At 50.6% G+C, this 27799-nt stretch overlaps 9 protein-coding genes across 9 annotated transcripts; 4 read left to right on the top strand and 5 right to left on the bottom strand.

Annotated features, from left to right (window-relative positions):
- Nucleotides 1-1548, top strand: ALTATR162_LOCUS9634 (uncharacterized protein; the record flags this gene model as incomplete). Its single annotated transcript, XM_043317268.1, has 1 exon — nt 1-1548. One exon carries the CDS (start codon nt 1-3, stop codon nt 1546-1548), a length of 1548 nt encoding a protein of 515 aa, XP_043173203.1.
- A 168-nt stretch (nt 1549-1716) lies between these two features.
- On the bottom strand, nt 1717-3391 carry ALTATR162_LOCUS9633 (uncharacterized protein; the record flags this gene model as incomplete). The annotated part of the gene is made up of 3 exons (XM_043317267.1): nt 1717-2625; nt 2676-3038; nt 3086-3391. The coding sequence occupies 3 exons, from the start codon at nt 3389-3391 to the stop codon at nt 1717-1719; spliced, it is 1578 nt and encodes a 525-aa protein (XP_043173202.1).
- Nucleotides 3392-4778: 1387 nt separating this feature from the next.
- ALTATR162_LOCUS9632 (uncharacterized protein) lies at nt 4779-5643 on the bottom strand (the record flags this gene model as incomplete). Its single annotated transcript, XM_043317266.1, has 2 exons — nt 4779-5177; nt 5236-5643. The coding sequence occupies 2 exons, from the start codon at nt 5641-5643 to the stop codon at nt 4779-4781; spliced, it is 807 nt and encodes a 268-aa protein (XP_043173201.1).
- A 12099-nt stretch (nt 5644-17742) lies between these two features.
- On the top strand, nt 17743-18852 carry ALTATR162_LOCUS9631 (uncharacterized protein; the record flags this gene model as incomplete). Its single annotated transcript, XM_043317265.1, has 1 exon — nt 17743-18852. One exon carries the CDS (start codon nt 17743-17745, stop codon nt 18850-18852), a length of 1110 nt encoding a protein of 369 aa, XP_043173200.1.
- A 1526-nt stretch (nt 18853-20378) lies between these two features.
- ALTATR162_LOCUS9630 (uncharacterized protein) lies at nt 20379-22220 on the top strand (the record flags this gene model as incomplete). Its single annotated transcript, XM_043317264.1, has 1 exon — nt 20379-22220. One exon carries the CDS (start codon nt 20379-20381, stop codon nt 22218-22220), a length of 1842 nt encoding a protein of 613 aa, XP_043173199.1.
- Nucleotides 22221-22881: 661 nt separating this feature from the next.
- ALTATR162_LOCUS9629 (uncharacterized protein) lies at nt 22882-23670 on the top strand (the record flags this gene model as incomplete). Its single annotated transcript, XM_043317263.1, has 1 exon — nt 22882-23670. The coding sequence occupies one exon, from the start codon at nt 22882-22884 to the stop codon at nt 23668-23670; it is 789 nt and encodes a 262-aa protein (XP_043173198.1).
- Nucleotides 23671-24001: 331 nt separating this feature from the next.
- On the bottom strand, nt 24002-25000 carry ALTATR162_LOCUS9628 (uncharacterized protein; the record flags this gene model as incomplete). The annotated part of the gene is made up of 1 exon (XM_043317262.1): nt 24002-25000. The coding sequence occupies one exon, from the start codon at nt 24998-25000 to the stop codon at nt 24002-24004; it is 999 nt and encodes a 332-aa protein (XP_043173197.1).
- A 572-nt stretch (nt 25001-25572) lies between these two features.
- Nucleotides 25573-26817, bottom strand: ALTATR162_LOCUS9627 (uncharacterized protein; the record flags this gene model as incomplete). The annotated part of the gene is made up of 2 exons (XM_043317261.1): nt 25573-26307; nt 26374-26817. The coding sequence occupies 2 exons, from the start codon at nt 26815-26817 to the stop codon at nt 25573-25575; spliced, it is 1179 nt and encodes a 392-aa protein (XP_043173196.1).
- A 490-nt stretch (nt 26818-27307) lies between these two features.
- On the bottom strand, nt 27308-27586 carry ALTATR162_LOCUS9626 (uncharacterized protein; the record flags this gene model as incomplete). Its single annotated transcript, XM_043317260.1, has 1 exon — nt 27308-27586. One exon carries the CDS (start codon nt 27584-27586, stop codon nt 27308-27310), a length of 279 nt encoding a protein of 92 aa, XP_043173195.1.
- Between the last annotated feature and the right edge of the window lie 213 nt (nt 27587-27799).

Genomic DNA, 27799 nt, shown 5'->3' with positions numbered 1-27799 from the left:
ATGGTGACCTCCGATTACAGCGATTCCGGTGCATCGGACCAAGACATCCTCGAGGCGCAGTCAGGGGCTAGGAAGAGAAGAAGATTATCGCCGACCGAGGTTGAGAGTTCGGCCTCCGAAGCTGAAGCTGTGAAACCGCTGCCGGTAACAGCACCATCGATCTCGCGCATCAAAGCGAAGCAGCAAAACACATCAAACATTGATGCACAATCGCCTGGGCTTCCCGGAACCGCACCGAAAACGATCCCAAAACTGGATTTCACATCGCTCAACGTAGCGCCATGGCTCGTGCAGTCGCTCGCCAGCATGGAGATCAAGCGCCCAACAGGTATTCAAGCCTCTTGTATCCCTGAGATCCTAAAAGGGAAGGACTGTATCGGTGGATCAAGAACCGGTACAGGTAAAACTGTAGCGTTTTCTGTACCGATATTGCAGAAGTGGGCCGAAGACCCGAGCGGCATCTTCGCCGTTATTGTCACACCCACTCGCGAGCTCGCAATCCAGATCTACGAGCAAGTCAAAGCAATCTCAGCGCCGCAATCAATGAAGCCCATTCTTATCACTGGAGGCTCAGACCAGCGCTCCCAAGCCATTGCTCTCGCCTCACGTCCTCACGTTGTCATTGCAACACCAGGTCGCCTAGCAGAGCACATCCGCACTTCAGGCGAAGACACTATCTGTGGTCTCCGCCGTGTGCGCTTTGTCGTCTTCGATGAAGCCGATCGTCTACTCGCCCCAGGCAAAGGCTCCATGCTGCCCGACCTTGAAACCTGTTTGTCCGCCCTACCCCCCAAGGAAACGCGGCAAACCCTCCTATTCACCGCGACCGTAACGCCCGAGGTCCTGGCACTCAAGTCCCAACCTCGCGCTTCAGGCCGTCTCCCCATCTTCGTTTCCGAAGTCGACACAGAGGATCTTGCGATTCCACCAAAATTACAGCAAAAGTACCTACAAACCCCCGTTACGCACAAAGAATGCTACCTCCACGTCCTATTAAACACACCGGAGAACAGCAAAAAGAGCGTCATCATATTCTGCAATCGTACCAAAACGGCTACCCTCCTGGAGTACATGCTCCGCCTCCTCGATCACCGCGTCACAGCACTCCACTCTGGTCTCAAGCAAAACGATCGCGTGGGTAACCTCGCTAGGTTCCGTGCGCAGGCTGCTAGGATCCTCGTCGCTACTGATGTCGCGGCCCGTGGTTTGGATATCCCGGAGGTGGCGCTCGTTATCAACTTCGACGTACCTCGCGACCCGGATGATTATATTCATCGTGTTGGTCGTACTGCGCGTGCTGGTAGGGTTGGTACAAGTATTACTCTGATTGGACAGAGGGATGTGGAGCTTATCCTGGCGATCGAAGCGCGTGTGGGAAAGAAGATGGAGGAGTTTGAGGAGGAAGGTGTTAGCGTTGAAGGCAGGGTTGTAAGGGATGCGCTGAAGCCTGTTACGGAGAAGAAGCGTGAAGCCTTGCTGAGTATTGAGGAAGGCAGAGATGTAATGGGGAAGCGTCAGGTAGGCATGAAGAAGAAGCGAGCGGAATAGAGGTGCCAATTACCAATGCGGAATTAGAAGGCAGAAGTGCTGTATAGATCAAGCAGATCCCCTCAGAGCTAAACTGTGCTATTCATGACATGAAATTTGTTTGTTCGATAGGTGCAAATGTATGTACTCATTACGCTAGAACGCTGTGCAAACAATAAAATGTGCTGCTTATGGCGAGCCTCTTCTTGGCCTGAACACCGTATTGAAGTTCTTTTGTGTGACAAACCATGCGTTGTGTGTCTTCCACTCAGCACCAGGGTATTCAAGCTCAATCTCGAATCTCCTCAAGAAACTTGGCACCAGCTTGTAAATCTCCAGGAGACTAATGTTCTTCCCAATGCATGTTCTAGCCCCAGCACCAAACTGCAACATCGTTCCTTTCATTTCCTTGAGCTTATCAGGGCTAGCCTCGATCCAACGCTCTGGCCGGAACGTATCAACATCTACTCCGAATACTTCTGGTCGACGCTGTACAACCCATGCATTGCAGCCGACGATCGTACCACCAGGAATGATTTCACCACAGATCTGCATACCCTGCTTGGGTACGACGCGCTCGAGGATAAGACCGGGTGCAGGGTGAAGACGGAAAGATTCTTGGACGACGGCGTCGAGGTAGGTGAGTTTCTGGGCTTCGGGCCACGAGACAGTCTTGTCGGGACGAGACTCGATGGTTCCATCTGCTACGGCGTTGTCGAGCTCTTGCATGAGCTTCAGGTAGACACGTGGGTGCTTGACCAGGAAGTAGAAAACAGCTGAAAGCGAGATGGCGGTTGTTTCCGAACCAGCAAAGACCATAGATGTGCAGGTAGACAGGATGCGGTTGTCATCCATAAATTCATGATCGTGGCTTGCTTGAGCAAACTTGGAGAGGAGATCGATACCACGAGGGTTAGCCTTTTCGTCGTCGGAGAGACCAAACCGCTTGATCTTTTCGACTTGACTGGCACGCTCACTAGAACGGTTTAGGGCGAAGAGGGTGACGGGATGGATGCGCTTGTCCAGGCCGATGCGCTGGGCGAAGAGGCTAATGGGATTCTTCCACAGGAGACGGTCAAGGATGGGGATTTGGCCGACCTGAAGAGGCGTAAGTTTGATATCGGCAATGATGGTTTGTGATGACTTACCGGCGCTACATAGTCGAAGAACTTGCCCAAGAATCCAATAATGTTATCGACGTCCTTGTTTCCCTCCACAAACCCGAGTCGCTTGCTCCATGTCAACTCACCGATTACATCAAAGGCGAAGAATTGCAGCCATTGACTGAAGTTGCAGCTCTGGCCAGTCTTCGCAAACATGTCCTCTGTCTTGTCAAGCCAGTATGTGAGTGTCGAGCTGACGAGAGGCTCGTAGTTGACGAGCGAGCTCATGGCGAATGCGTTGTTGACGCATCGGCGGTACTTTGCGTGGAAGTCTTCGTCGGTGGTGGAGAAGAGGGAGAGAAGCGGTGCTCCCTTGGACACGGCACCTTGGACAGGGTAGAAGTCAGACTGGCAAAGTTAGTTATCGTCCAGCAGACTTATCTGCATGTACATACCTTATAGACACCCTTGTTCAGCCCGTAGATAGCTTTGATGGCCTTTGGATCCGCGAAAGACAGGACATTCGGGCCCACCCTGACAATGTCTCCATGCTCACGGTGCAACGCAAGGTTCGTCCAGTGATGATTCTTCTTTGACACATCCCACAACCGCCACCAGTTGGTGTATCCGGCAGCCCAATGTCCGGGGTACTTATTCAGCCCTTTCCAGTATTTGTTGTTGAGTAGATATGCAATGGTGGTTGTTGCCAATACAAGTGGCCAGTACTGCAAAAGCAGCGGAAGGATCTCGGTAGCCAGCATGTTGCGTAACCCAATCTAACCGGTAGCGAGAGATTCGATCCGGGGTCCAGGTAACAGTAGATTCAGAGCAAAGTAAGCAGCGAATATCATATCTAACGCTGCCCGGGGCGAAAGCTCATATAAATGGAAGGCAGCAATCGGGCATGTGCCGTCCTCTTCCCGCTTCGTCACGCACTCTTCTCGGGGTCGGAGTCGCCATCGTAACACGTTTGGGTGCTTGCGCAAGATTATGTTTGTCGGCAGTTGATGGCTGAGGCGCGATATGATCAAGGTGGGTCGGTGGCTGGATTGGATCAGCTTGGATCGCGCGGGGCTGGTAGCTCCGGGGCGCTTTCGCGGGGTAAACCTCGTCTCAACACCAAGAACAAGCATCGATAAAAGCTGCTCATTCGCCTCAAAACTCGGTTATCGCGATGCATTCAATATATCTCTTCAGCTGCCATTGGCCAACTTGCTGGTACACGCGACTACACGGTACGGTACTGGAACCGTCACATACTCCTTTACATCACCTTTCGTACGAGACGGCGCAGCATCGCCAATGTGCTCTGTGCTATTCTGGAACTGCCGACTATCATCAATTCGACAGCTAAACCTTGTGTGAGACGATAGCGACATCCTGTGGACCTTGGGAGCGTCGGCAGTTGTATTCGAATGTCATAACTGCAACTGCCGATATCTTACACGGATGAAATAGCGCCGAAGCCTCCGGGACGCCGCCTGGCTTAGGTCACGTGCTCTGAAGCAACATTTAGACCCTCGGTCATCGTGAACTGGGCATCCTCGGTAGACTTCCGAGAACTTTGGAATACTCTATCTTTTGATCAAGAGATGACCAGAGCTTTCATTAATGCAACGCATAATTGCGCAGTTCGCCTACGGTGCATCGTCAGATAGTAGCCTCCTCCAAGGGAGACTTTGGAAAATTGTGCGGCATGGGAATCATCTTCATCACAATGAGAAAGCAAGCAAGATTAAGTCTCACAGGTCAGCGGAGGCATCGGTTTGCCACGGCCAACAGCGAACCTTGTAACCCGGAAGTATTTAGGGTTAGCGGTGTGCCGACGTCAGGGGCTCTAACGGTACTCTTCCTGCGCCTCCATTCCTTTCCGTCTTGCATCGAGACGGCTTGAAGTAAAGAGTAGAGTGCGCAAAGAGATATAAGAGACAAAATCTTCCAATCAAGACAGGGACGGAATAACGAGTTTACACAATGAGATTGAGAATCAGGGTTTGTATTGCTGGTATTTGGCAGTCGTACCTACTGAACTGCCATCTGCAGCTCATCTGGTGTTGAACCAGATTAAAGCAGTCCATTACACCCGTACAGTATGACTTTACCAAACAAATGAATGCTAGCGACCTAACTCACACCATATATCACTGCTTAGCCAGTGCACTGGTAGTCGTAGTTCATACGCGACGCATCCGTATCTTTAGGGACCCAAATCCTGACCCGCCGTCCATCAGACTCAAGAGTACCTTCATACTCGTCAAAGAACGGGCGCCAGTAAACCTGACCGTACCCACCACCGCATTGAATGTTGATGTTAACCGACACGGTGTTCGTCATAGTTGTGGAATAGCTAGCAGAGACACCAATCTCAGCACTGACTGCATCCCAAGCACTTACACCAAGAGTGGCGGATGCGGAGATGGAAAACGTCTTTGATTCTGCAGTCGAAACAGTATAATCGCCGTCGTTGACGACTTGTCCGACCCATACTGCAGATCCGGGCCTGTAGACGTTGGCTTTAATGACCACTTCCGAGAACCTGTCCGCTTGCTGTTTTGAAAACAGTTAGCTTCTTTATAAATAGGTGTAGTAGAGTTAGAATGCATACCCGGCCCTCCAATTCATTGGCTCCAGATGCTGCGACGACACTCTCGATATCCTCGTACAAGGCACGAAGCTCAGCTTCATTCTCCTTCACAGACATTTCCTTGTATTCAATCTCTCCAGCATTGGACGTGGACATCAGACGCCAGTTCGTGTTGAGCCTGATGGCAACCTCGGACCAATCCTGAGGTGGAGCCTTGGACTGGTAGCCACCCGAATCGCTGGATTTGCAGTTGCCTTCAATGTCTCTGGCCCTGTCGCCCCAGGTAGAAGCCGGGTCGCAAACTTCATAACCTTCATTGTTGCAAAAGGAAATGCGACAGTTCCCTTCGGTCCAGATGCGGCACACGTTGGCGTTGACGCAGACACTGAAGTTTGGGTCTCCTTCGCCAAAGTACATGCTGCCGTCCATGATAGTGCTGCCTGTTTACCAGCAGGAAATGATTAGCTTATCTTTATGAAGACGAGGTTAGTAATAGAGGAGGTGCGGAAGCTTACAGTCAGCCCAATTGGGTTGCAAACGTCTCTCACAGAAAATGCCACCAGTTTGTTCTCCGTCCCAGTCCTCTTGACGAGGTACAAGAGATGAGGGAGCTCCTATAGCCGGACGAGCTACGATGGCCGCAAGCATCGGCAGGAGTGTTGAAATGTAGATCATCTTGATGATAATGGAATCTCGGGCTCGAGGTAAGCCAGTTGATCGATGGAGTAGATGCTGGACTGTGATGGGTGTAACTGAAGCAAAGGTTCATCTCTTTATACCTCATAGCTTCTACTGCATTTCACTGACATCCGTATATCCAGAGTGATGGCTGTAAGAGTGCGATGGGTTGACCATAAGTGCAAGGTATAACAGTAATGAATTCGATAGAGAAGCTACACTACGCTTGTGCTGGGTCTATGTATCACGTAGTGCTAGGTTCGAGAAACTTCTAAGGGTCCGTGGAGCGCCGATGAAGCCCCGACAACGCTCCGAGGGTTGCAGCCTATCCCAACCAGCTATAACGAAGGCCACAGGCCAAGTACTACTAACCAAGGCTTCAGCCTCTTACAGTACCCCCCTTCTTAGGCTTAGATCCCTCCTGTGCGGCGTGTTTCCAATCTTTGAGAGCATCAGTCTCTTTCAGATTTACGGCTGGTTCCCAAGTTAGATCAGGATAGCCTTCCCATTTTACTAGGTACTGCTTTCTGTGCCCCTGGCCTCTCTCCTCCAGGATCTCCTCTACCAGATACATCTCTTCTCCATCCACCTCAATAGGCTCTAGCTCGTTATCATCTTGTGGCTAACTAGGTAACGGGTCCGATAAAGCGAGCCTCAGCATGTTAACGTTGAATACTGGATAAACTCGTCCAGGAGTGTTTAGCTTGACTGCGCTTAGTCCTACAATCTTAAGTACCGTATACTTTAAGTTCTTCTAGTCAAGTTTTCTGCTTAGCCTCTTAGTCTTAAAGTAATCGCCTAGCTTTAACTATACTTTGTCACCAACTCGCAATTAGGGAGCTTGTTTCCGTCTCTTGTTAGCCTGCAGTTCTTAGTCTTGTTGTGCCTCTCCTATAATCGCTTAAGCTAGCTGAATGCTCTGCCTCAATCTTTCTACGATGTTCTCAGCCTTTTCATGCTCGTCTTGCACTCTCTTTCCCTTAGGCTTGTTTTCTAGGCCGTACTTAATAGCAATCTGAACAGGGTCTACTTCGTATCCGTGCTGCATAAAGAATAGTGACATCCTTGTAGACCGCGCTTCCCTTACTATAATTGCGATTTTAGCTATTCCTAGGTTAGATTTCCAATTGTTCTAATTCTAGTCGCAGAAAGCGCGGAGGTAGGCTTGTACTGTCGCGTTCATTCTCTCCGTAGATCCATCGGTCTCTAGGTAGTATCCTAACGATAGTCTTCGCTCAATACTTATTAGTTTACAAAGCCTAGCCCACATGTGGCTTACAAACTGTGAGCCTTAGTCTAAAGTAATGTAGTCCGGTAGCTAGTAGTATGCAACGACGTAATTTATGTACGCCTTAGCTACACTCTCTGTCGTAATGTCTGCTAAGCCTATAAGTACTACGTCCTTACTAAGGCGGTCTGTTACCACTATTAGGTTGGTACAGCCCTTACTTTCAGGCAAGCCAGTTATAAAGTCCATAGAGACTTCCTTCTAGATGCGTTTAGGAATTAGTAAAGGCCGTAGTAGCCCTTAGAGGCCATCTCTCTAAGGCTTCACTCGTCTGCAAACAGAACAGTTCCGTACATACTAGCGAACTAAGTTGCTTAATAAAGGCCAGAAATACTCCCGTGCAACAGCTTAGTATGTAAGGTTTCTTCCTAGGTGTCCTAAGGCCCTTAAAGAGTGCATTTTGTGTATAATGCTAGTCCTTAGAGGTTCACTGTCTAGTACCCATTTTCGATCTCAATATAATAGGTTACTAGAGTCGTCTAAGCGACACTCTAAGATTAATAGCTTAAGGTCTAAAGCTGTTAGAAACTTGCGTTCACCGTCCCTAACCGCTTTCTAGGCCGCTTAGTACACCTAATCTTTTTCCCTAGCTTCCTCCCATAGTTGCTCTAACCTATATTGAGCTAGTAGGGTTAGGGGTGCAGACACTAGGTAGGAGAAAACTGTCGGTCTCTCAACACTACACCAAAAGATCTTTAGTGCTTCGTCGTCAGCTAGGTCTTTGTCTATCGTAGCAGTAGCGGGTTTAAAGACCTGCAGAAAACGTTAAGAGATCCGTGCATCTAAACCATTAGCTAGCATATCCTGATATCTTCTTAAAAGAGCATCGGCTCTAACATTGTCAGCTCCAGGCCGGTAGGCGATCTCTATGTTTGGGAACTTTCCGAGAAACTAGGCCTATCTTATTTAGCGTTCGCTAAGCTGCTAAGGCTTCCTAAAGTACTCTAAGTTCTTGTAGTCGGTAATTACCGTAAACTTCTTTAAAGACCTCAGCATTCCGTCCTATTCAGCTATGCAGCAGATTACTGTAAGCAATTCTTTATCGTGGATTTCGTAATTGCTCTAAGCGCTAGTCATCTTTTTTAAGTAGTAGGCGACTAGTCGTAGCAGCCCTTGGTCATCGTACTAAGATAGTACTCTAGCAACTACGTAACCAGACGAGTCGGTCTCTAAGATAGTCTCTCGATCTAGGTCCCATTAAGCGAGTACTAGTTTGGTAATAAAGATCTCTTTTAGCTTGTCAAACGCCTGTTGCTCTGCTTCTCCCTATTAGAAGGTAACATCTCTAGTTAACCTTGTAAGTAGAGCTGCTATCTCTAAGTAGTTCTTAATAAAACGTTAGTAGAAGTTCGCAAATCCTAGAAAGCTACGCACTCCCTTTACGTTCACTAGGGGTTCCTATTCCTTAATAGCCTTAACCTTGTTAGGATCTATTTTTAGTCCTTTGCCAGCTTCAATCACAAACCTAAGGTACTTTGTACATTTAACGTCGAACTCGCATTTCTTAATATCTAAAGGTAAACCAGCTTTGCCTATAGCCTTAAGGACCTTGTTTGTGTTTTGCTAGTGCTCCTTCAGGGTACCGTTGGTGTAGATCAAGACATTATCCAGGTAGGCTAAGCAGAAGTCGTTAATGTACTTACGAAGCGTCTAGTTAATATACTGCTAAAAGGTGCTAGGTGCGTTTGCTATACTAAAAGGGGTAACTAGCTACTTGTACAATCCAAATCAGGTGCGGAAGGCTGTCTTCTATTCGTCTCCTGCGTTGATCCTTATCCTGTAAAAAGCAGCTAATACATTAATCTTTGTAAACCATTTTGCTTTAGCGATGTTGTTAAAGGTCTCCTAGATTAGGGGTAACAGGTATTAGTCCTTCTTAGTAATTGCGTTAAGAGCTCTATAGTCTACGCAGAAGCGTAGCCCTCCTCCTAGCTTCTTTGCGAATAACACTAGAGAGGCAGCTAGGGAGCTGCTTGCTCTAATCTATCCCTTGTCAAGGAGAGATATCAATTCCTTGCGTAAGACTAGGAGCTCTCCTCTGCTCATGTTGTACAAGGGGCCCTAGGGTGGCTCCTTCTCCTTGCCATTCTCATCCTTCTCTAGTTTAATCTGATAATTAATCTCTAGTCCGCGCAGAGGAGGCATCTTTGCAGCTGTTTTGGGGTCAAAGATCTAGGCTATGTGCTAGTGTGCTTTAGGAAGAAGGGACATAACATCAACCTTCTTCTTTAGGGCTAACGCTTTCTTAATGTCTTGAAGAGAGGCTACGAATATCTGTACTGTCTTGTCGTTCTTCGAGCGCTAGATGTACGTGTAATAAGCTGTTGTACTAATGCGCTTTAGCCGTAGGTCCTTTAGGATAGGGCGGTCCTCTGTGCTAATAAGGCGGATCCTCTAGTGTAATAAATAGATATAGATAGACTTCTTCAATAGAGCAATAGTAACTTGTCTCTTATTCATCTACGGGCGTCCAAGTATAAGATCATACCCTAGGTGTAAAGGCGCAACGTATCCCCATATAGTGTCCTTGTAGCCTTAAATGTTAATAGTAAGCCTAGCGACTCTTCTAATAGTCCCAGGCTCTTTAGTAACTCCTTCTAACACGCGGGGGGAGATAGGTAGGCACTGTAAACTAGCACGTTTAACAAGGCGGGGGCTTATAAGAGAGTATAAGAGATTTCTAGTATTAATTAAGGTTGAAGCAAAGGTATGCTAGTCAACTAGTGTCTCGACAGTAATCCTATTGCTGCCCATGTCCTTCTTAAAGGATGCCTACTCTTTTGCTAAATTGTGCTAACTTACATGCAGCTCTTGCTGGTAACTTTAGGCAAGAGCTAGTCTTTTCCCGAGTTGCTGTCTTCTTCTAGGGTATCTACACTACTTAATTCCTCGTCACTACTTAGTTCCTCCTTCTAGGCTTTCCTGCTCTTCCTTTGCTCTGTAGTCTTAGAGCTAGAGGCCTTTAGCACAGCTGTCTTTTTGTTCTTTCCCTTCTTCTTAGGTAAACCTTTATCCTCTGCACAAGTAGCAGATACATGTCCTCTACGTTTACAGTTAAAGCAGCGTCCTTCACAGCGTAATTAGTTATACTTAGAGCTGCTGAGTCGGCGGGGCCTCCCAGATCTCCCTGTGTATTCTACACCTTCTATTCTATCCTCTAGTACTAGGGAAGGAGAACAGTGCTTGTTCCCGTGTTCTTTGTTTAGGGATCTGTCTTCCCGACAGCGGTTCTTAGTTCCCTTAGTATGCAAGTCCATCCAATACAGCTAGTCGGCGATCTCGATTGCCCTGCTCTGTAGCTCCTCTAGATTCTTGCTCTTTAGGCCTACAAGCTTATCCTAGAGCTTGTAAGCGAGGCCTTTTCTAAAGATCATCATCTTCGTATTCTCGTCCAGGCTGCTGTTAGAAAGCAGTAACTGTTCCCGGAAGTCCATCACGTAGCTACAGATGTTCTTATTCCCTTGCGACATAGACCAAAGCTTGTCACGAGCTCTCTCCTCCTTGTGTAGATCTCCAAACATCTAATTAAAGAACTCAAGAAGTTAGTTAAAATCCCATTTGCCAGATATTCTCATCTGGCTTATGTATAGCAGGGTCAGAGTAGCAGCTGTTCCCTTAAGTCTCGCGAAGGCATAATCACATGCCATCTTATCGTTCTCGAAATCATTCTTGTCATTTTCCACTTTAGCTGTCAGCTGCTAGTAGAAGGCCTAGTATTGCTTCCTTGTACTATCAAACATGTCCGGGTCAGGCTGTCGGCGGCGCTTTGCAGCAGTATTAACGGTGTTTGCGGGTTGTATCGCAGCTAGAAGGGTAGCTAGCCATGCCAGCAGCTGTTCGTTTAGGTTTATAGTTGTAGTTGTAGCTGTAGTAGCTAGAAGATGTAGGTCTCCTGTCTCCATAGGCGCTGAATCCTCATTGCTCTAGGGAGTAGAGACATTGCTTGAACCAGCCCTCTGCAGCGCAGTTCTCATCATACTCCAGATATAGAAAGCTTCCTGTACTCTTTCCTAGACTGCAGGCTCATCTATCCCCTAGGCCCTACATAGGTTCTAGAGAGATCCTCGTATCTCCTCATTGCTTACACCGTCGTGGTACAGTTGCGTTATCTGTACTGCCAGCCCTACTGCAGAGGCATCCGCTGCTGCCATTGTGCCAGTGTAGGTAGGTCGATTTCTTAGGCCACGCCTTAAGTAGTGGACTTATCTAACGGTCTTCGGTAGACCTTTCTCAGTTTCTGGTGCTGCCTAATGTCCGCGACGATGGCAGGCTTATCCAACGATCCTCGGTAGACCGTTCTATATTTCCGGGTGCTTGTACGTGTACCAAGCTGTGTAGCACTGCAGCTAGTTGTAAGTGCTCTTCGTTAACCCTTAGTAGGTTCGAAACGGCTTAACTAAGATCGGTTCTTTGATCACTCAGTATCTTCAATATATCGCTCTAAAAGGCGTCCGTCTAGATGTAGCTCTAGGGGGCTTCGGTCGTCACTGCTATAGAGGTTACTCTAAAGAGGCTAGTTCGACGTAGCGGATGCTACAGAAGGATCGAATTCAATTGTAAGAGTGCGATGGGTTGACCATAAGTGCAAGGTATAACAGTAATAAATTCGATAGAGAAGCTACACTACGCTTGTGCTGGGTCTATGTATCACGTAGTGCTAGGTTCGAGAAACTTCTAAGGGTCCGTGGAGCGCCGATGAAGCCCCGACAACGCTCCGAGGGTTGCAGCCTATCCCAACCAGCTATAACGAAGGCCACAGGCCAAGTACTACTAACCAAGGCTTCAGCCTCTTACAATGGCTGGCCTTACTCTCCATAGTTTCTACTTAATAACAAGGTATATGGTTTGCCTTAAGAGAGGTATGCGGTTCTTAGATCTACCGATTGGTCTTGTTCTGCAGCTTTGTTGTTGTATATGCCTCTACCCACACGAAGCAACTGTCCACCTCGTGTGTGGTACTTGGCTGCCGTCATCAATCCGTTGAGATGATCCTTCGCAGAGCCTCTCACCAGATCAGGACATCCGAGTGATCCGATCCGTGTGCTCATTTGGAAGAGTGGAGAAGGGACCGAGTGGAAGATCGCGATTGTTTCCATCGCGGGACAACAGAGTTCGGTTGCACCAGCAGTCCTCAGAACCCCTTGTTTTGTCTCGCTCTACATGGCACCAATATCTTACTTGAAAAAACACACAAGAAAGAGAGTAGGTCCTGTCGTGGTAGTGATGAGAATTGGGCTACTGCTAAAGTACTTCGAGAAAAGAGAACTGCGACTGAGATATTTGCCTCCGTCATCACAGAGGTCATGGCCCCAGCAGGTCAGGCCGATGAACTGCATGAACCAATGCGGAAAGACCCAACAATCCTAACTTTATTTTCTGGTATTGCTTTACGTGAAAGGTTTCTGAAGATGAACGAAAGTTCAATGTAACGTTCCAAGCTTCGAGACGACAGTTCTCCGGGTGCCTAACCAAGCGCCAAGCTCTCCGATCGGTACACCTCAAACACTATTGACAACCCATAAGTTTCTCATTCCCCACTGTAAAGTCGTAGTGTGATGAGCAAGGGCATGTGATTGTATTAACTCAGTGCAAATGATGCACGTTAGTTCAGTAGTCAACTACGCCCTGTATGGCTGGCGGGGCGGAGCGGAGTCAGGGTAGCCGATTACCCGTCTTGTCAGACACAACAACCTCCTCTTCCTTCCACCTCTCCGCAAACAACGCCAAGAATGGTTCAGCACAATGTTACATACTGCGGGGTGCCTACTGGCGGAACGCATCGAGACGAGCCGCATACCCGTCGTCGTAGGTACCATGATGTCCGCGCCGCTTCGTGAACTCCGATGAAATACTACGACGTCATAGTGTGTCCATGGTGAAGCTGATGTATACAATAAGCCTGGAAACACCGTAAGTCTAGGGAAGATCATTCTTAGTATTGGTACTTTCGAAACGCTTTTGACATTAGCCATGTTGGCGACTATTCCTAGAGCCTTTCTGCTAGCCGCAACACACCTACTCTTTTCCACTTCATGTTACGCACAAGCCTTGAACGACTCATCTGTGCAAGGATGTTCCAGCCCTATCAGCACTATTGTCAATGGCCGCCAATCGTTCAACTCGACGGGTACGGTTCGTCTAGCCCCGGGCTCGGCATTCGATGACCCCTGGTACCTCAGCCTTACCATAACTGATAGACGAGATCCTCACTACATATACGGGAGCAGCTCGACCTGGCAAGAAAGGGAAGGATTTCTCAGTGTCCCTAACTCATTGGCTGGGAGTCAGCAAGGCAATCAGACAGAGTACTGCATGTACATGCTTCCATCACGGGACGCAGCCTCACAACAGGAGGCTGGAGACTGCGGCGGCGTGCTAAGTGAGGAGTGCATGACCGCCTTGCGATACAATACTCCATCCATGTCGGATGGTAAATGTAAAAGACCGAACAATCTCGAAGATGCTTGTGGAACAGTTGCGCCGCTGGCGACAGGTAAGTTTTTTTTCCCCACTACCTTCTTTTCAGTGGTAGTGCTGTCTGGGATTGGGGCTTCATACCTACAGCAGTGTTTTGCTAACAGCGTTAGAAGGTAAACCGTTGAATTTCTCTAGTACTAAGTGTGCTTTGACCGGACTTTTGCACGTGGATCTACCGAACAATTATCGTACTTACGGCTATTTACCCGTGTCTGTGTCGCAAGGAGGAGATGATCGAGAGAAATACGATGTCTACGACAAGCACGTCCAGGAAGTAGTGCCCATGGTATTTACAATAAGAGCTCCAGATGGTGCTGTTGAACACAGGGTTGTTTGTTTAGCACCAGATAGTGTAGTCGATGGTAGCCGTGTACCAGAATCTGCTGCTGCCCACTCGACTTCTGGAGCTCCACTCGGAGCAGCACTAGCTGTTATGGCTCTTGTATCAATTCTGTCGATAGCATGATAGTTTTAGTTTGGTTATATAGGGTGGTGAATTAGATAACAGGCCATTGTCAAAGGCTTACGCGAGACCAATTGTCCAGTTGACGGAGATTGTGCAGTAGAGATGATGATGGTGCTCAGGGGCACGTCAGGTAGATGCGTTACTCGAAAGCTGCGACATGAGGAGATGGTTGCAGCAACTCCAGGCGACTTGGCGTATCGGCATCGAGATAAGGTATCCTCCGGGCGATATTTTGGTTGGCGTCTGGTTCCTAAGGACTTTTCAGCCTGGATTATTCGGTGATGTTTGCCATAGCTGTCTACTCAAGACATGCACAACTTGCCGTTCATCGGAGCACTGTACAAACTCCTCCGCGGTGATGCACAACGACGACGGCTGACGGTATCCGGCTGGTAAAGATATGAGGCTTCCGTAGGTACGTCAGCGGCTGCGTAAGAGGGTCTAGATGCCATAGTGAAAGAGCGGTACTGCTATCCTAGTATACAAGTCTAGCCGAAACAACGAGCAGTATGGCGAAGCGCCGACAAAGCTCAACAGTTATGCCGTGCATGCGGTCCGCTTGAAAAGGTAATTCTAGTTCCAGGAACATGGCTTGACAAGCGATGACTACCGATCGTCTGTGGATGCAACACACTTTAGTCTGAAGATTCTCGTCGATTAGCCGTCGAGCTCAGGACGACGGGCTAGGCATCCCACTAGGATTCCAATCCGATGTCCCCGACGATGATGTTCTCAAATCTGCATTGTTTCTACATTCTGCAATGTGTTGGGGTTCGCGGGCGAGAAGATGGTGTGGTGGATCCAGAGCTACGGTAGCCCGAGCTCCCCGTCAAGGATGATGGGGGCGGCTACCATATCTCAAGATTCACCCCGCCCGCATCACATCCAAAGATGGTTTAGATGAGAGGCAGTCCTCACCTCCAAGCAGACGGAATGTACCAACCGCACTGCTAGGACCCTGGTCCCGTTGTTTCTCAACAAGATCTGTTTCGAAGCGACTATAGACTGATGGCCGAAAATGGGGACCTGTATGCTTTCCAGGAGTACCTCGCAAATCTAGCGCTTGTACCATTGGAGACGCTTGAATAGCGGCACTGAGCTAGGCACGAGCCAAACATGTTTTGATGACAGGGAACTGCAATGTTCAACCTCAGTGCTCGAGGCGGGGAGCATAAGCCACAAGTTTCCGAAGACTGTTGGATGAGCAGGGGCCACCTTGTGTAACCAGAGTATATAGATGTAGCTTTTCATCCGAAAAGATGGTCAATCAGCAGTCGCAATGGCTTGTGATCTGGCTGCATCATTACCCGTGAGAGGTGAAGAGGTAAGACTTTGCAGCACTGGGCTAGTTGGGACGAGGATGCAGCGCAGTAAAAGTCGAAGCAAGGAAGAATCTGCAGCGCTTGAGGTGAGAGCAACTGCCGCGCTCGCAGGTGTGCTCGTAAGTAGGCTCGAAGCTTGCTTGCGGTGGGTGAGTCATCGAGGTCCACGTCCGCGATGCAGGGTGCATGCGGCCGTGGCTTCGCCGGCATATCCTGAAACAAGGCGGATGAATTACGTGCATGATCAGTCATACTCCATGACGACGCTCTATCACGAGCAAGATGTCGTGAATGTTAAAGAATGAAAGTTGCGCGAGGATACGCCTGGGAAAGGGTTGAGGCTTGGGAAGGTCCAAGGAGCCGCCCGCTCGAGGTCGGCTTAGTGGGGCACCTGACCCATCCCAACCCCCTGTCGAGCTGAAAATACAGGAGAAAACAACGAGCATCCTTACGACATACCATGATGCTCAACATGCACGATCCTTTTTGAATCATGAAATCTATACCAGTACACGCAAAAGCATCATGGTAAACGTGGGGCAGGCCGCCACGGCCGCGGCGTATGTATGTTGCCCCGCGTATTCGTTTGCTATGAGGCGCAGTTGTTATTCCCAGCTGCAGGTCTCGGGGTCGCCTTTGCATCTTCTGAAACATGGCAATGTGGGATGCTATCGATAAGTCCAAGTCCAACCAGATGGGACGACTGCTGGATGGCGCTGGGATCGATAGGCACTTTGCGTAATGCTCTCGCTTTGCTTCACTTGAGGATACTCTTCTCCAATCGCGCAATCGTAGACCTTGCAACCGATCGGTGTTGAAACGGAAACGTCACCTCCGATGCAGTCTTCCTTTTGCGAAGAAGCGACCGTTTCCCCTAGACGAAGGTCATATCGGCCGGAGCGAGATATTGCCAGGTCACTGTGGGTATCATGAGGCCCGATTGTGTTGGTACAGTAGAGGTGACATCGGCAGCGCCGGAGTGATCTCCCTCCAGGCATCGTCACCGCCTGCACAGCCGCAGCGTAACCACGTGCGCTTCGGCTAAGGGCGAAAGTGGCGCAAATGCTCCGACGCCACTTGGACATGCTTTTCGCATTCACAGCATCGTCGTCATGCGAGCATGTTTGCGCAAACAGGAGTCGTAGAATATCGCATCATGCTTCAGCACGCGCCGATGCTACTCGACGATGGGACTCTGGCATGATTAACTTCTGGGCCGTCTGCGGCTCACATGACCGCGGGTTTTTCGGTAGAGAACCCTGCTCACATCCCTGCTACACCGGCTCATTGGGCTGATGTTTTCGAGCCCATTTTTAGGCTCAAGCAACGTCAACCTGTAGACGGTCCAAGACTGCCAACGACTACCATGCCTACACCCACCTTGAAAGCCCTGCTCAGAGACACCCCTTGACAAGCGTTGAGGGCTCGTCCTCCCTTTAACCGCACACCCTCCCGAAAGGGTAGCAAAGCCGCTGCCGTGCTCTCTGCATCTGGACGCGCAAAGAAAGCTTCTGGAATCCGTGTGATGTCGCAACACCAGATGCTCGATGCCCAACTATAAGCGCAGTTGCAGGCTTCACGACTCTGCGAGGCTCGCGTGCGGCGTGTATTCATCTGCTGCTGCGGCCTCTCCATCAGGTTTCTGCAGCCTCACATGCATGTTGAACTGTGGGCGCCGTCTTCAGCTGCCTTGACGCAAAACACTATTCGGTCATAGTTGTCGATTGCATTTGCTATTTCCACTCGAGAGGCTGATCGGACGCCTCTTTCGTTGTCATCTCCGTGGTTGCATGCCCGAGTAGTCGTTCGCACAACTATGGTAGCCATGAGAGCATCGCAATCTTCGCTCACCTAGGGATCCGCCTATCCACGCGTGCACAACGCGGTCGCCGTGTCCGTCGGTCAGCTTAGATCCGACTAGACCTGCAGCTGCAGACTTTCGCCATATGCACGTTTAAACAAGCTAGATGCGCAGTGCAGCTAAACGGGGCAGTGTGCATGAAATCCTTGCCGAGCTGTGTGGCCAACGCCGACCCATGATCGTCGCTTGTAAGCTCTTAAGAGATCCCACCCACCACCACTAGTACCCTTCTTCACCCTCCACCTCCTACCTCGCCTTCCCTCCACCTCATTCGCCCGCCCTTCCCTGTCTCTCCTCCTCAATCCAAGGCGCCTCTCGAAAAATCATATCCGCCAGAGACATTTTTTTATAACATCTCTTTTGTTCTTTTCTTTGAATCTTTGATAAACCGTCCCATCTAATATCGCAAACATCTCGCACATACCACTCACACAAAATGCCGATCTCGTTACTACCCGCCTCGGCTGCGGCCTTTGCGCCCAGATCAAACGTCAACGTCGTACTAGCTTCCAAGGTCGAGCCATGGTTAACACAGACACTCAAGAGAGTAAACCGCGTCAAGCGTCCATTGAACAGCGTCCAGCAGCACACAAGGTGTCTGACAGAAACCCTTTCGGGACCCAACGCTATGTGGTCGCTATGCTCTATGATGGTACCAAAAGCCCCGGATTCGGAACTGCGCAAGGACTCCAACCCGTTGGTAGAAGCACTCTTCAACTACCAGCTTATCCACATCGAGGCCTACGTCGTACACGTCGACATGGTTTCACAACATGAGGTTGCATTCAAGCTTACACCGGAGACCATCGAAGCGCTTATCGAGTACCACAAGGACATTTACTCGGTCGATGTATCCGCTAGCACCTGGGAATGGGCCGAGAAGGAGCAACAGCTGAAGAAGCTCCAAGATGGATTTGTCCAGGCTGTCAACCGCTACGTCTTCCGAACTGGTGTCAAGGCTCTGGAAGGACTCGAGGAGGATGGTGCGGGAGAGCTACTCGAGGGACGAGGTGAAGACGTCAAGAGCGCCATCATGGGATTGTTCCTCCCGCTCCTTCCTCCTCCTCCCAGGATCGTCGACGTTGTTCGACCAGCACCACTTCTTCCTAGCTCGCCCGGCTCAGCCAACTGGTGGGTGCCAACACAGCATTACCAGTCGCACTCAGCCCCGGTCGACCAGTGGAGAGTGGTCCCTTCGACGCCCAGCCCGACCATTGCTACCTGTGGTGAAACCGGACAAACCTTCTGGAGCACCATGGGCACCATGGGCTTCGAAGCGATCCAACTTCCGTCGCCGACACCTTCCTACAGCCAGCCATACAACTCGACTAGCCCGTATGCGCAAAGTACTAGCCCATATGCGCCAAGCACCAGCCCGTACACGTCAAGTTCGTACTACAGCCCGCCCCCAGCGTCGGCACCGATACCAAACCTTCCTCTGCCGAGCGTGTTAGCCCAGCAGTGCGGGTCAAGCGCCGTGCACGGAGGATTCGGCGGTTTCGGATGGGACACCGGATTCGCACCACAGTACGCAGCATTCACGTAAGCTGAATGTTAATTAGACTGTGGTGCCTGTACCTGTTCTCTGTTGATGCTGGGAAGCGTGGACCTGGCCAGTCCCCTTGCTCTTCCTTTACCTCGCAGGTTGCTAGCGCACCAACCTTGCGATGCCCGACACGAGACGAATGCGATATTCACGAACATGATGTGTAAACATCACTACCCAACCGGCATGGGACGGCGTTTTGTCATTGATTCTTTTTAGCGAGCGTCATTTCTCCTCTCTTTCTCGTACATGTTTCTTTTTTGATACCTGTTCTGATATTTGTTTTAGCGAGCGATTTCCCTTTTGTCACCACAACGGCCGGACCAGGTCTTTTCATTACTTGAATACAGCATCTCTGGGAGGCATGCATGTCGGGCATTTCAACGGAAGACGGTTAAACACAGCCTCACGGCTTACGATGTCAGGCACACTCGGTTTGGGTTTTTGCGGTTTTCCTGTTTTAATGTCGTTTCACTCCTGGACGGATGCGCTATCTCTTCGTTGAGCCTGTGGCATGCCATGACTCTCACGATCTGACGCGATTCACGTTCACGAATTTTGCCTACTCGGCCTGGCATTGAGTGTCAGCTGGATATGCCGAGAGGCGGCGACAAAAGTTATACATGCATCTGCGATGCCGCTGTGATAGCTCGTCTCTGCTGCGAAGGAGGACTGGGTCGAAACAAGAGAAGCAACTGCGCGAGGTTGAGACATGAGTACGCCCGTGGCGTCTTTGGCTCTTGGGAGGTGGTCCTCTGCTTGCGGAGCAAACACTTCCTGACACACCTTGTAGCTTTTGCCAACCTTTTTCGACTTGGGATACTGGATGCACGGAGACTGTAGGTTCATCTCCTACACTTCAAGCAAGTCTTGGAAGAAGCACTCCCCAGTCGATCTGGATGCAGTGAACCAGATGCTGGACAGAAGCAAGCTTCTTTAGCCTTCTAAACTTAATAAAAAAACGAAACTTGAATCAAACAAGCGAATTCTCTACAGCGGTGCATTGATGCGTGAGGTGAAGTTGTGATTAGTGGAGCCAGGATTTGAGCAGATCTGCTGGACCATGCTGCTGGGACAAAATGAGGGTCGATGAGGGTCGATGCAACTGTGCCGCATGCCTCTTTGCGCAACTCATTGGTAGGGCGGAGCGGAAGCCAACGGCGGGACAAGGGGGAAAATGCATGGCGAAATGGCGTGCGTTATCAGGTGTTGTCAGGTGTTGTCAGGCTCATCAGGCCGAAGGGTGTCATGACGGTGTCTTTGCTTTTCACCAGAGTTTGACATGGTCGCGTCACTTTCGCCGAGGACACGCCTTTGCCTCTGAGCTCGAAACGTTGTGCCATTTGGGCATGCGACTGCTCCTCCAGACCTCTCCACCACTGCGTGCCGCCATGCCCGCTGCGCCGCCTGCTTCGTCATAATGCCGCCCGCCAACTCGCCTGTAAGGATGCCCGTTGCCGTGGCCGGCTGCACCGCTTGTGACTGTTACCGCGGTCCAGCGCCTGGACACCTCATGTTGAAGATGCATGACTGACGTAGCCGCACAACAGGACGACCCGGAACCCACCTTCATCTCGGCCTTGCGTGAACTCGAGAGCCCCGTAAACGACGACGTCCTCAACCTAGCTGCCACGCTGGGTACCCACACGGAACACGGAGACGCCGTCATCGTAGAGGTAGCAGAAGGTGTCGACGCCGACGACGACGACATTGAACGCGCCCACGTGCACTATCTCCGCGCTGCACGCGAGCGCGACCAGGCGCGATTGAACCGATCACAGGAGCGATTGCGCCTGTTGGAACGGCAGCGCGACGAGCTTGAGCAGCGGGACCGACTACGACGAGTGATGAGTCGTCTCAGCCGGCTCAGCGACAACAACTATGGCGACCGCGTGCCCAGCCAGAACAGCCTGTATGACTGGTCACCGGCCAGCGAGGCACCTGGCGCGCCCGAGAGCTCATTGAGGTCGACGGCCATTCTACAATCTGCGGGCGTGCGACGGCATCCACGCTTCTCAGCGCGCACCAGAGAAGCCACCACCAGCGAAGCACCCCCTCGCCACGTTTCACACCGCAGTCTTCGAGACATGCTTGCCGCGAGATCCAGCCTCTTCAGCGAATCCTCAGAGCGAGACCGCCAGCCCACGCCGCGCCAGCGATCTTCCGACACCAGAATGTCACCCATGCTTGAGCAGACGGTCAAGTATCTGTCGCGCATACGTCATTGCCAGTCCGAAGACGAGAGCTGGGAGCGAGCGCGAGATGCAGGTATCCTGACCAAGGACTACTTCTTGCAACATGCAGATTTCGTTGCAGATACCTCCGCCATACCTCCACCCACCGAGACGTCGTGGTTAGCCCCAGGGGCAGTACTCTCGGGATGCCAGCATGCGACGACGATGCCAGCTGTGACTACCTCGTATAGTCGACACGCGGGGCTCCCTCCACCCATCCGACCGTGGATATGGAACCCCTCCGAAGCATCCACCAGTCGAAGCTCGCAGCACTCTGAAGCGCAACCACACCAAGACCGATGGCCCGTAAAGGTCACGATACACGACGTCGACTGGGAGCACATGTCTCTCTCCGCGACCATGGAAGCGTATAACGTACCCTCCCACCCGCATTCGCACACCATCTTCCCCACCAACAATGCCACGCCGCCCGTCACCCGCACATCCTCCATAACAACCTACCTCGAAGGCGAAATCCTCGACTTCAACAACCACACCCTCCTCACCGAATCCTTCAAATCCAACGCCGCAAACGACGCAACATACTGGCGCAAGCTGCCTCCCTTCCAAAAGATGAACGACGAAGACGTCGTCAGGGCGCTAACTAGCAAGAAGTGGCTCACCGAAGTTCTAGGCCAGGACTGGATACTCATGCGCTGGAAAGAGCGGTGCTTCGTAAAGAGCTTGAACCGCAGCACACCAGACCCTGTCCAACCACCGCCCTCCACCACGATACCCTCCTCGTTTGGCGCCGACGCCGGTCCAGCACCCAATCCCTGGTCCTCGACTGCTTCCACAAACAACTACCCACCCTCCGCTCCGAATACCTCCACGCAACCCTCGTCACAACTCCACCCCTCGCCCTACCGCATAGTCCGCAATGCGCAAACGGGTCGTGCTGAAGTCGAAATCACGCCACAACCCCTCTTCAACGCAGTAACCAACGATGCCGAACATGCTACGTTTGATGACTCGGGCTGCGGACTTACAATCAGTGGCTTCTACTATGTTGCGCTTGATCGGCGGAGTGGGATGCTTGAGGGGTTATATTATGATCCGCAGAGTAGTCCGTATCAGTGTCTGAAGTTGGAGAGTGTCAACGGGGGGTTGAGGAGTGCTTGGGGGTTTAGGTGATACATTGGGAGACTGAAAGGAGGAGGTTGTAGAAGAGACGGCTGTGGAAGAATTGCATTATAAGGAGTTTGGACTGGACATGGGACTGCACCGCCCATTGAGGCTTCTCCTGGGACTGGATTGGCGATACGCTTTTTCATTACATGTTTACTTTGTTGTTTGGTACATCATACATGTTAGACGGTATGTTCACAGAAATATCATCATCACATATTTTGGACCGTTGCAACGCATGCACCGTGAATTGCCGGTGCTATCCGCAGTCGCCCTTCAATAGTTCTATAGCACGTTGTAGGCCTAAAGGCATGGACTGTGTTGTTATACGCACTAGACGCCCATCTGTATGCGCGTACAGGAAAGTTGCGCTGAGCCAAACGGCCACCCACCAATGATTGGCCATGTATTACGGCCCCGCCTCCACATCAAGTAAGTCCTGCCGAGTATCGTCATCTTTCTAGACCCTTTCGGCATACCGACAGCCTACCTGAAGGACATAGTATGTAGGTGAATACTGAAAGACTCACCGTCTAGGAGTCACATCTAGGTTCTGGAAAAGATACAAAGCTCAAGTTCAATCCCGAATAAATCTTACTTCAGTCCAACTCAATACACCAGCATCACTTTCTCTCTTTCGCAGAGACAGGCAACATATAGTCTCACAATGGCATCCCCCGAATACCCCAAAACCGCCGTCAACAAACTCGGTCGTTTGGCAAACCGAGGTGTCTACGACTACGCAACCATCCACACCCTCGTAAACAGCTGTCCCATCCTCCACGTCTCCTTCGTTGATCCCGAACACCCCTTCCCCGTCGTCCTGCCCATGTTAGGCTGTACAGGAAACTTCACCGACCAATCCGCAGATCCAAACACGACATGTCAAGATCTCTACATCCACGGCTACGTCTCTGGTCGGGTGTTCAAGAGCGGGAAGAATGCGCAAGGCGACGGTTTGCCTATTACCGTCGCAGCCAGTTTCCTCGATGGCTTGGTACTCAGTCTGACGCCTTTCCATAACTCGTGTAATTACCGCTCGGCTGTTGTGTATGGGTACGCACAGTTGGTTGAAGACGACGAGGAAGCGCTCTACGCCATGAAGGCCATTACGGAGAATCTGCTTCCCCAGCGTTGGGATAAATCACGCACACCACCTACACCTGCGGAGTTGAAATCTACGTCTATCCTACGTATCAGGATTTCTTCGGCGAGTGCGAAGATAAGGACTGGTGGACCGAGTGAGGATAGGAATGATTTGAAGGATAAGGAGCTGGTGAAGAAGACTTGGACGGGTGTTGTACCTTATTGGGGGACTTGGGGGGAGCCGGTGCCGGGCAAAGAGAATGGGTGCGAGGAGGTGGAGGGGTATATTGAGGGGTGGAGAATGAAAGAGACGGGAAAAGGCAGGGGTTATGCTTTTGAGGCTATTGAGATGGATGGGAAGAGTAAGTAAAATGCAACGGAAAAGGAAAAGGAAAGAGGATTGCGCCCGTTTCTCACAGCAATCGATAAGTCGATCGATTGCAGATATTGATTTCTAGCCACAATCTTCTTTTATAGTTAGACAAGCAAATCTGGTATTATGCAAACTTTTTTTTTTTGAATCCGCTTTATTGTTAATGAACTTGAGGAGGCGCGCATATGCTGCGTGGTATCTACCTGAACCCATATATGGACCGCAATGCTTTAACACTTCGTCGCGTGAAAGATACCTTCTATATACAATGTATCCACAGAGTCTCATATACCAACCCAAGAGAAGTCATGCACTATCGATGCCTCGTCTAGCAGCCGTTCGGCGGCTTCTTATTGTACCGGTGCCGGTAGTGTGCAGCCTCCTCTGCGGTGAACTTTCGCGCCCTTGGTTCCCTGGCCCTGATCTTCAGCTGGATAGACTTCTCCAAAGCCGCTTCCTTAGCAGCCTTCGCAGCATAAAACGCTTCCTCGCCTGCCCGCCTCTTGGCCTCGCGTTCGGTCTTCTCCTTCATCCATGCCTCGTGGCGAGTTTGAGCATTCTCCCGCCTAACACAGCGCTCTTTGAGCTCAGCCACCCTGCGGAGGTGATATTCGCGCTTTTCAATTGCAGACTTGATCGCAGTGTCAAGCACAGGGTTCTGCGCGAGATAGAGAGCGAAGTCCTCGGGGTCTGGTACTGTATTCTCCCAGACACGCACAGCAAGACCTTTCACCACGATATTGAAGAGACGCTTGTGCACCTTCTTGAATAAAATGATGGCGTTGATGTCCTCATACTCAGGCGGATCGATGCGCAGAAGAGTCTCGCACTTCTTGTACAAGTTGAGAGTGTATTTCTTCATTCCAAGCAGAGAAGCGGCGGCGCATACGCTGAGCGACGCAGCCATCGTAAGGCTACGGGTGAATGGAAGCGGCTTCGAATTGGTTCGGATTATACTCTCGAGGTAGTTGACGAGGCAGCAGACACCGTTCTTGTCAGTGTCTGCTGGTAGCTTGACCATGCCGTCCTTGAGAATCTCGCCAGACGTCGCCGAAGTAGCGCGAAGCAACGGCTTCGAAATCGTAGTAGCCAACGTGTCGCCGGTGAAGATTTTGAGACGATCGCTCTTGGACACGAGCACCTTGCGGTCGCCGAAGGACCAGTTGCGGATGTCGATATCCTTGGCCGTGATCGGCACATTCGGCTTAGCAGCTGCTTCCGTCTTCTTGTTCTTCCTCTTGGTCTTCGTGTCAAGGAATATCATGTCCCAGACCTTCGCGTCGACGGGAGTATTGGGGCTACCCAAACGCGGAAGTAGAGAAGTCATGCTAGTGTCGTTGTTCCTTTGGGGGTTAGGAAGTGTTGTGCCCGGTCTTGAAGTTGAGGAGAAAGATCAGTTAGAGCAACGGATCGAGAGAAGAGTTCTTCGTGGGCCCGTCGTGAGGTAAAATGGTAGGAGGGGTGTTGTATTGTTTGCTGGGGCTCTATGGGTGCTCGTAGTCTAGGTCGAGGGTCGTTTGAGTCCAAGTTGTAGAGCGTTTGAGTGGAGAGTAGAAAGTTTATAGTACCGGACTGATCAGGGGCTATATATTAGGAAGAGAGAAGGAAACTGTGACCGTGCGCCTTGTTGCGGTTGGAACAGTGAATGAACATCTGCGCAGATCAGCCTTCTTTGGTATGAATGGCCAAGGTAGTTATCGAGGTAGTGTTCGAGAAGAGATCGGGAAGAGCAGTAAGGACAAAGTATTCACAGTTATTCTCACTAGCGGAAGGCCAATCGATCGGTAGACGAATACCAACTCATATTAAGAGAAGCCTCTTAGAGCACGGACTCAGGTCTTCCATCCATAAGTAGTCATCCCAGGACATGCTGTGAACAACATGCGCTCCGATGAGAATTCACAATTGCTTCCCATCCAACGCCCCCTGATGCGGCGGAATCGGCTTCAGGGACTTGACATGATCAAGAAACCCCATGTTGTTCGCAAACCGATTGTTCTCTGGACCCACGATTGCCGAATTAGCTGGATTGAGGAAATTCTGCGGAAATCCCATTTCGAACCCATAAGCTGCATCAATCTGCTCGATCTCTTCTGATGTCAGACTTAGACCAAGAGCATGGATATTGCCTTCGAGATGCGAAACTTTGCGGCCACCGACGATAGGGAAGACGTAGGGTGACTTGTGCATGACGTATGCGAGCGCGACTGAAGTAATTGGCGGCACTGGTGTTTTCGCATTTGCAATGTCCTCGAGCACGTTGCTGACCTTCTCTTCGTTGCCAACAATCATCATCTTCATTTTCCGGCCGCCGTCTTCAGGAGTTGCTCTTTGCGCCCTCGTCTTGAAGCTTCCACCTCCGATAGTGCCCCAAGGAGCCAAAGCCATACCTTCATCGAGTGCCATTGGGATGATCTCACGCTCGAATGAACGGTCAGCGGCGGACCAGCGACCTTGGTAGATTGAGAATTGACGGAGGCCGTGTTGGCGGGCGTAGCAATTTGCTTTTACAACAATCCAGGCTGGAGTATCAGAGATGCCGAGGTAGAGAACTTTGCGGGAGGTGACGAGATCGTTGAGCGCATTCATCAGCTCTGGTATGGACACTGTCGAGTCCCAGAGGTGGACGTAATACTGGTAAGCAAGTCAGCCGTGGTACTACCGTCGGAACGTTGATATGAATCAGTCGTCTCAACTTACGATATCCACATAGCTCGTTCTCAGCGCCTTTAGCGACCGCTCAATGCTCGTGTACATGTTCTTCGCGCTATTGCCTCCGTAATTACTCTTGCACCTTGTGCCACCTTCCTTCTCCTTCTCGGTGATCTGCATACCAGTGAACTTTGTCGCAAGTATCATCTCGTCTCTGACCTCTCTCTTCTCCATCCATTCGCCAATCCACTGTTCGCTTTCACCAAACTGGTAATTGACAGCGGTATCGATGAAATTGCCGCCTTGCTCATAGAAGTAATCGAGCATAGCAAAAGCCGTCTCTTTGCTACATTCGCCGAGAGTAGCCTTCCAAGCTTCGCCAAAGTTCATGCCGCCGAGGCAGAGAGGTGAGACGCGAACGGCTGCTGTTGGACTGAGGATGCGATGTCTACCTAGGAGAGATACTGGTGGGGACGGTGTGATGAACGACATTGTATGATCGGTTGTAATATTGGACTAAAACTATCACCCCGCTCGAGTGGCATGACGAGAGCTTTAGAAGTCAGTGCGACCGCTCTTTATATGCGGCGGTCAGCTCCTGCAGGAGCAGTCTGACAGGGCGTTCAGCCAGTGCCTTAACGCCGTGACCTACAAGCTTTAACGCCGCGAGCCCCAATCAAGACTTCGCAAATGATTTCCTATCGCGTGAAAGTTACGAGATATCCTATTGTGCAGCGAACGGATCGTCAATATTCAAACGAAACTTTTTACACCAAAGGCAAGTGGGCTTTAAGCTTGGCCGAATGAAGACCAGTGCGCGTGATGCGACACTCATACCACCCCAAAAAGCGTCTCGTCCCTTTGCGTGACCTGTCCACTATCCAAGATCCATCAAACCAGCAGAGCATCAAACTAAATGTCCTCAACTCTCCTCTCCACCGAACAACCCTTCGACCCATCTGCCTCCGGCCCAATCGGCCTCTCATACCGAGCCTTCTTTCCGAACTTGAGCCGCAAATGCTCCTAGCTTCTCTTCAGCCATGCGTACCACAACACCAAGGTCGTTCAGCTCCTCGAAGATGCAGGTCACAGCGTCGCCCTCGAGATCCTTGAGTCCAGCACCGTAGTCAAGTCTGCATAAGAGTATGATCTCGCTTAGTTTTGGCACTTCTGTTTTGCGCTTGACCAGCATGTCAAGCCACCCAGAGATGACCACAGTAGGACATATGACAGTGAGCGACTCGACGCTCGGGGGTGGCATGATGCCGTCGAAGTAGTGCCGCTGATTGGATGTATTGTGCTCTTCACATACCAGTGCACCGTGCAAAATGTCCATCTCGATCAGCTTCGGGAACGGATGAAGACCAAGCAGATTTGTGCACCGACCGAAACAACCCCTTGGATCGAAGTGGTCGAATTCCACACAGTCAATCTCCATGTACTTCAAGCTTGCAGATTCCCGCCGACCTCGAAA

This window comes from Alternaria atra (genome assembly GCF_907166805.1).
Source record: "Alternaria atra isolate CS162 genome assembly, contig: 30, whole genome shotgun sequence".
NCBI classification, from domain to species: domain Eukaryota; kingdom Fungi; phylum Ascomycota; class Dothideomycetes; order Pleosporales; family Pleosporaceae; genus Alternaria; species Alternaria atra.
The sequence above is the reverse complement of the archived record's forward strand: the minus strand, read 5'-3'. Positions and strand labels throughout refer to the sequence as shown.